Raw genomic sequence first — 8,421 nt, 5'->3', positions numbered from 1 at the left:
AGGTTCTGCCCTAGATTTGGGGATGAAACTGGCCGGAAATGTTCCCGTTGTCTCCAAAATGATTCTTTCCCATGTTAAAGGTAAAGCAGCTTTATTGGCTATATGGCAGCAACTTGTCGCAGTTGCAGACCATGAGTGCGAGTTGCCTATTATAATTTCACAGGTGTATATGTCCTCAGGATGTAATAGTTTAGGGACCAGACCTTCAGTCTCCACCCTTGTAAAACCGGCTTCTAACAAAGATGCTCGCCTTGCCCGTGATTTTCCTAAGAAAACATGGGATAAATCTCAATATACAACAAAAGAGTAGATCTTGTGGCAGTACACCGCCACCGGAATACTCTGAACGACATTACAATTTTTGTAACTGCTCTAAAATTAAAACTCCTGATCATTTTCAGGATCCTGATCCCCATTCTCCTCGTTCCTTTCAGGACTCATCTGATCAACAGGATGACAGAGGAAGGCAATCTGATCATAGACAAGGAGAGTACATGCAACCTAAACAGGACACATAACGTACTTTTGACATGAAAATAAAGAAGGAGGATTAACTACTTCCGTATAAGCCCGCTTTCCAGAAAAAAAAGTTGCAGCCTTAACAGCGAAATATGCCCCAGACGGTGAGAACCCTTCTCCTGGACAGGTATTGGAGGAGGACTCTCCTCGACAGTGCGGCAGAAGTCACCATAGTGTGCAAGACACTCTGCCAGCTTCTGGAGGCAAAAGCAACTGAGACTTTTGTAATAGTTGAAACCGCGGACACCCGCGTTGCACCCCCTGACAGACTCTATTATTTAGACATTCAGATTGAAGGTGACATTAAACACACCATTAAGGCTATCTTTGGGACAATTTGACTTCTTCATATGATATTGTTTAGACAGAGGGAGATTGGTCACCTCATTTTATTCTTGCTTATCCCCAGGGTGAGGATGTTATCCTCCCTTCAATTTCACATCTGGTTCCAGACGCAGTTAAACAAGCTTATGCTTCTGAATGGGTCCTTGCTTTTGCCCCTGCTTTATATCATAATCAGGCTAGATGGGATAAAGATTTTCCTTTCCATGTAATACCCATACAGTCAACTCCACAGCCTCAACCTCAGTATCCTATGAAGCGTGAAGCCAAAGCGGCCGTTAAAGACATTCTTTCTCAGTTGGAATATCACGCAGTAATTGAGCCCTGTCTGTCACCAATGAATAATCCTCTTTTTCTGGTTTCGAAACCTGATCAGTCTTATCATATCATATTAGATTATCGACATTTAAATAGTCATACTCTCACTTTTGCTATCCAAGATACACATAGTACAGCTCTAATTAACAATATTTTACATAAAAATGTAAAACCGCCCTTGATATATATATATACATATATATATATATACATATATATATATATATATAATATATTTATTTATTTATTTTAACTCTATTTTTATTGAGTATCAAAGTAGAAGCATCTGGTACAATCGTTATTGTTCACTTCAAAACATTGACATTTTAGTCATGAAAATATCACATTGACATACATGAAGAAATTTGACAGTACTCGATCTCAAAATAATGGCTAATAAAACATACTTGTTTTGTAATAAGTAGTTGGTTAAGCATATTTCTGAAGTACCCCTCCAGGTCTATTGAGGAAACAGTGTGACAGCAGAGCTGGTTGTATCCCCATCCCAAAATCATAATTGTGAGTAAGTGGCGTGAGAGCGCCGGAATTGAACCCTGTGGTGCAGGATGTTGCCTGAGATGACTTGTCAGCGTGTGAGTCCGATTGCCTATCCTACACCTGTGGGTACCATACCCGAGTTCGTCTGAGAAGTGGTGGAGTTGCGAAGGGCGCTGATGTATACTTTTTATGGGCCCCAAATATCCTTGGGGCGTGCAGTGCTGGGTAATGTGCTGGAGTAGATCTCACTATTTGTGTTGCAGTAGGCTAAACTGTTCAAACAGCCCTGTGTCGTGGGAGAAACCTTGCTGCCCCAATGTAATGCGATCTCTCGTTTTGCTAACAGTAGGCCAAGGGATGCAAGTTTCCGGACTGACTTAGGGAAGTTCACAGTGTAACCCAGAAGCGCCACTTCCGGAGTAGGAACAAGTGTATGTCCAAGAATGCCTCCTAATGTGGAGTGCACTAGTTCCCAGTAGGAGTGTATGTAGGGGCAAATCCAAGTCAGGTGGTCAAAATCGGCGTGCTCGGCACCGCATTTCTGGCATGCATGTGGTCTACTGGGGTCAATTTTATGCATCTTAACCAAAGTCATGTAAATTCTAGGTAGAAACTTGTAGTGGAATAATTTGTGGCGGCTGTTCAATGAGATGTCTTTTGTGGCTCTGCAGCAAATGGCCCATTGGTCGTCCGTGATCTGGTGACCCAAATCAGTCTCCCATTCCACACGAAGCTTATCGTTTATGATAGGGATTTGTGTGGAGCAAGCTTTGTAAAGTTTGGATACGATGTGCACTCTGCTCTCATTCTCAATGAGGGGGGACAGAGGAGTGAACGAGTCAGGTTCTAAAGGAAAGCCATTTATCGTGGCCAGCAGTGCTGAGTACAGATGTTTAGGAACAAATTTGTCCATGGACGTGGCCTCTTGGAAGCGAGCTTCCTCTGTGGCCGAAAAGATGTGACCGCCTGGGTACAAGTCACCTATCGTTAAGATGTTAAACTTAGTCAATGTGCGTTGCACAAGTCTCTCGCCTGTAATGGGGAGCCAGCGGAGGTTAGGGAGAGGGAGGGCCGACGAGTACAATATCGAAGTGCCAGTGTATCGCTGTAGTTTGCTCCACGCCCAACTAGTGGTCGAAACGCGTTTGATATTTCAAAATTATTTTCAGTCTCAGAGTACAGTTAGGAAGGAACATCAAAAAATAGAGTCCATGAAATCTTTCCTTCAGGTTTCAGTAACCTTTTATTTTTTTATTTTTTCAAATTTGCTGATTCTTCAACGAGTTGCTTCAAACGAAAATGCAAAATCGATTTGTAGATCACAGTTGCATTTTCTATAAATCAACAGCCTTACTGCCTACGCGGTTCGTCTTTCCCTTAGGACTTCATCAGGGCTGTAATAATAAACAAATAAACATACAATTTACACCCGATTTTCACAATATACCAAAACCATGTGATGCAACAAACATTTAGTTTAAATGACCTGATTCTAATACAGACACTTCCTATACTAATGATATATAGCACCCCTCACCAAATGAAAAAGGCAACAGTGACTTCTATAAACTTAATAAATTAACAGTTTCCAATAAACTATAGTAATGATTGTTAAACTTCACACACCTTGTATTTTAGAGAAAAGAATTCTCTTCTTTTTCTAAACATCGAATACTTTGTGTTCAAATTAAATCTTACAGTCTTATCTGATACAACTGTGCAGATGACACCCATATCATTTAAAAAATGGATACTCCTGTAGACCTCTACAATTAAAAACGCGATGACTGCCTTCGAGCCATCAACATATGAATGATAATGAACCATCTAAAGCACAACACTTCAAAGACAGAGATTGTGGCATGCGGACAATGGCAACACTACCAGCCTACTGCCATATGACCTAAAGAACCTGAAGCACATGCAACAACATGAAGAGAAGTTAGAAACCAAGAATGATTCTGACTTATCCTTGATACCTCATGCTAGCAACATCCCAAAGAGTGCCTTCTACACAATGATAACGCCTCCTCTTCTATACTTCTATTATTTTGAACACTGTAAAACAAATGAACACTTTACTGCACTCTAGAATTACTCTACAACCTTAATACTACTGTATTCTTTTCTCTTCTTTGAACATACCCTTTAAGTGACAGGCTATAGCTCCTCTTCTGATATTTCATTTCTTGTAAAGCTAATGTATATTTCTCATATGTAAATTTAAATTAACTCTAATACTTTTCTAGAGCTAAAATAGAAAAAAACTTTCAGGTAACTGATATTCTTTATACAAAGGAACTGGTAAGTAAATATTCCCTTTATTGCTCATTAATTTTTATATTTGTACATCTTCTCCAAAACTAGAATAGAAAATAAGATCCTGAATAACTTCCTAAATCAATCTTTTTTTCTTTTCCCTCACATAAGGAACTTGAGTGAACTACTGGTTTTCCCTGGTGTTATGAGGTAAGTGATGTTCTTCTGACTTGAACTCTCTGGTAACTCTACTTTTTTGATATGAAACCTTCTTTATCTTTTTCTTTTCTCTCCGTAGACTCCCCCTTAAACCTGTAAACACGCCCGACGAGAGACGGAAAACTAACTCTGCCGATGGGCATGCACAACGCAGAACTAAACTACCCTGAACTAGATTCTAATACACAGGTCCGTGACACGCCACTATTCTCCTGAGAAGACTCAGTGAAGTGCGCAGTTGGAAGGGCGCACCGGTATCTTCACTCAAATCAGTGGTCCTCGTGCTCCCAGCTGGAAGACTGGAATGATGACCGCAAACTACTGATGGCAGCCATTTTGGATAAACATGAGTTAACCAAGGTGGTCCATGAGGAGTGTTTGCACTCTCTCCGAAATCGGAGACAACAGGAGCTCTTCTTCCGAGCACTGGAGCTTCTCTTCTGTTTCTTCCCCAACAGTGCTCCCATCATTTGGTAGGTCTGAATCGCTACTCGGCTCTCATTCCTGACAGTAGCACAGAAAGGAGAGGGCCTCAGAAGTTGATAAACTTGTAACGAGGGACCATGCTGTGTTGCTCTCTTGTGCATGGCAAAGCGGTAGCACATTCAGACTTAGTGAAGAGCCCACTCAAGAGCACCTATCTTCTAGCTGCTTCAGCCACAGGTGCAGGCTCATTGCCAGGACTGGCAAAGTCACCCAGCCATTTGGTAGGCAATAATGTGCTCTCTCCAAAGGAACACAGCTAAAGAACAACTATTAAGCTTTCTCCTGAGAGTTCCATGCCTCAGTACACTCTTTGAAACCCAACAGCTGATAAGCAAAGAGATCTCCCCCAGCCAATCTATTGGCAAGCACGGCATCAACCAAGTAATGGTTCTTACATTTTCCCATGTCTCATGGAAAATGTATCCTCCAATGCCATGGAAAAGAAGATGTTAAAATCAGAAATAGAATACAATAGACATATTTATTAGTAATTAAAATAACATTTTAAGTTGGGAGTCTTGGAACAATGGCAGTATTCAGATAGTTGACCCTGAATACAATGCAAAACAATTAGCTGAGCGGACAAACTAGAAGTACAGGGAAGTATGCTTCCAGCTTTAGCTTATGTAAATAACTAATAATAAACAATTTCTAGGAAGGGGAACAATATATGCTTCAGGAAAACATATGACTTTCATGATCACAGTAGTAGAGACAAGTTTGCAGGAACTTTTGACTTCATGATATGTGAAAAACCATCCGATAGAGACTTTTCCTCTAGCCTACCGGAGGATCTTCTAGGTGCCCTTTTGTCCTAAAATTAAAATAAAAATTAGATAAACTTTATGATTCATATTCTTTTAGATTTTACAGGTGACAAAACATTGTGATCCACCACTAACACAAGTAAAGCAGAGGTTCTCAGGTGGGGTTTAGAAGAGGAATCTTACTGCTGAATGGATTATGAGACACATGGACAAATTGAGGCCTGGGATTGATACATGGCAGTCTTCACAAAGGAAAGGACTCAACATAGCCTCTCATGGCTAAGGACTATCAATTCAACAGTACCGTCTAGTGGTGTATCTCCTTATTAAGGTCTCTCTAGTGACTAGGACCAATCCTAATACCTCAGGCCTGAAATTTCTAACTAGAGTAGTCTTGAGTGTAGAATAGCAGGTTTAATAGCCATGACTCTATGTAGGTCCACAGGATGAAAGTCTTTATATACACTTGGATGGGATGCAGGACTTAAGGATGAATGTCGCCCAAACACTAGGACTGAGTGAAGGATTTCATGAAGAAGGCCTCTCCACCCTTTAGGATTTGGTGTAGGATCTAAGGGTGAAGGTCTTTCCAAGGATTGGGATTAGGTGTACGATTTCAGGAAGAATGACTCACTATGGACTATCATTAGGTGTACGATGACAGAAAGAGAACTCGCCAATCTCCAGGATTGGGTTTAGGATCTCAGAATGGAGGTCTTCCAAAGCAATCAATCAATCAATCAATCAATCAATCAATCAATCAATCAATTCATATGTAGAGCGCACTACTCACCTGTGAGGATTTCAAGGCTCTGGGGAGGGGGGTCGAGGGTGTTGCTACTGCTCTAACAGCCAGGTCTTGAGGAGTCTCCTGAAGGCTAGCAGGTCCTGGGTCTGTCGCAGGCGAATGGCGAGGGTGTTCCAGGTTTTTGCGGCGAGGTGGGTGAATGATCTGCCGCCGGCGGTCGCTCGTCGGATGCGGGGGACGGTGGCGAGGGTGAGGTTAGCGGAGCAAAGCTGGCGGTTCGGGGTGTAGAAGGTGAGTCGTTGTCAGGTTCTTACCGGAAAAGGTTCTGCAGGAGCGCCACCGAGTTCCCACGATGCTGTTGCTAATTCCCAACTTTCCACTCTCACACCGTGTATCTATCAAACCCTAGAATACACAGGTAAGAAGGGAAAGAGGGGAGACAAAACAAGGAAAGAGGGGTAGCATCCAGAGAACTGCAGTCTTCCTCTCAGCTGTGGTCTGGGGACCGTGGAAATCTAGAACGGCACAGAGACTAAATGAATAATGTGAATGCACTTTTGATCCTCCCCCCCTCCACCCCCACTGTAATGAGGGACAGAATAGCAGGATGCCTACCTAGCGAGGGAATAGTGATGGTTGCAAGGTAGAATCTTAAGGAGGCTACCAGGACAGGCGCTGGTGTGAAGCAAGACAAACCATCTTGTGTTACAGCGTCTTTCTCTAAGATATCATAAAAGACAAACAATACAGGGATAAGTAGTACTTCCCACATGTGACTATTACACCCTCAAAGTACCCCTGCACAGTACCTTGGTTTAGCAGGAACAGGACTTGGAATGGAGTCAGGGAAACCACTGCCAGCCGAAACGGAGGATCCAATCCAAAACCAGGACCTTAGTGCGAGGAATACTGCAGGATACTACTGGACTGGAGAGTGCTTGGCTTGAAACAAAGGTCCAGGTGAAGGAAAGACGGAATCTGAAGGGATTTTGACACTGGGGGGAGTGAGAGCGGTTAAACCCGGCCGGCCCACGGGACACAAATCCGGTAAGGTGGGCGGAGCACACCGCTACCCGCTACTGTCGGTTAAGACCGGGAGTAAGGAGAACAAAAGCGCCTGCAGCGCGTTAGAGGGAAAAATGCCCCGAGCGAGATGAACAAGGCTCGGGTGTCAGAGCTCTGACGGCGAGGCTTGGGGGGACCAGAAGTAACAGTTGAAGCCTCTGATGGGAAACGGGTTGCAACGGGTCAAAGAGCAAGGACAAAGTACGGCTACGGAATAGTCCAGGATAAATCAGAACGTCTTGGCAGAATACCGCAACAGCCAGAGGAGCAAACACCTGAACGCGAAGCTCCGAGCTCACCGGAAGTCAGGCTTTTCAACCTGCCTGACCTCGTTGCGCCTGCGCAGTAGTGGGCGGCCATCTTGGAGGGGAGCTCGTTCGTCCGTGGGTTGTAATCGGCAGGCATGACAGTATACTCCCCCCAGAACCCCTCCCACAGGTTTGGGCTTGTGAGGATGGCGTCTATGAAACAGACGGATCAATCGAGGAGTAGCTGGTTCCCATGTACGCTCCTCTATTCCGTAACCTTTCCAATGTATCAAGTACTGCAATCGACGTCTGTTTCTTCTTGAGTCAAGAATGGCTTCTACTTCAAATTCTTCATCTCCGTATACTGATACCGGAGCTGGTGTCGGAGGAAGACGGGTCTCAGGTTCCAAAGGCTTTAACAACGAAACATGAAAGACAGGGTGTACTCTAAATGACACTGGCAGGGTCAGTTCCATAGCTACTGGGTTAATCACTCTTTTGATCTTGTAAGGCCCCAGAAACTTAGGCTTAAATTTACAGGGACCCCTTAGAGGTATATATTTGGATGATAACCATACCTCATCCCCTGGTTGATACAAAGGTTCTGCCTGTCTGTGAGTATCCGCCCCTCTCTTATAGTGTGCTTTAGCCTGGTCTAAATTAGCCTGAGTGATCTTGTGTATGTCTTGAATATTCTGAATGAATTCACTTACTGCTGGAACAGCACATTCTGAGGTAGTTACAGAGGGCAAGGATTTAGGATGGAAGCCGTATGAACAGAAGAAAGGCGTGTGTTTAGTGGATGCACGGTGACTGTTGTTATAAGCATATTCAGCTATCCATACCATCGTGTCCCATTCTGTCCTGGAGTGCAACGATTGGCTTCTTATGTACTGTTCAAAACACTGGTTTACCCTCTCTGTCTGGCCATCAGTTTGAGGATGGTGACTAG

The 8,421-nt window shown here is 43.4% G+C and overlaps 1 protein-coding gene across 3 annotated transcripts in view; it reads right to left on the bottom strand.

The window, feature by feature from the left end:
* Positions 1-2,899: 2,899 nt before the first annotated feature.
* Positions 2,900-8,421, bottom strand: part of LOC146859096 (eosinophil peroxidase-like) — a 306,952-nt gene continuing 301,430 nt past the window's right edge. For 2 of the 3 annotated variants that reach the window (XM_085649750.1, XM_085649751.1), the window contains one exon: positions 2,900-3,071. In XM_085649750.1, the coding sequence (XP_085505876.1) occupies positions 3,055-3,071 (17 nt within the window). In that variant the 3' untranslated portion in view covers positions 2,900-3,054. Of the gene's footprint in view, positions 5,456-8,421 lie in introns of all 3 variants that reach the window. The other variant, XM_085649749.1, reaches the window with a different exon arrangement.

The sequence above is a fragment of the Triturus cristatus genome, chromosome 3_2 (assembly GCF_964204655.1).
Source record: "Triturus cristatus chromosome 3_2, aTriCri1.1, whole genome shotgun sequence".
Taxonomy (NCBI): domain Eukaryota; kingdom Metazoa; phylum Chordata; class Amphibia; order Caudata; family Salamandridae; genus Triturus; species Triturus cristatus.
The sequence above is the reverse complement of the archived record's forward strand: the minus strand, read 5'-3'. Positions and strand labels throughout refer to the sequence as shown.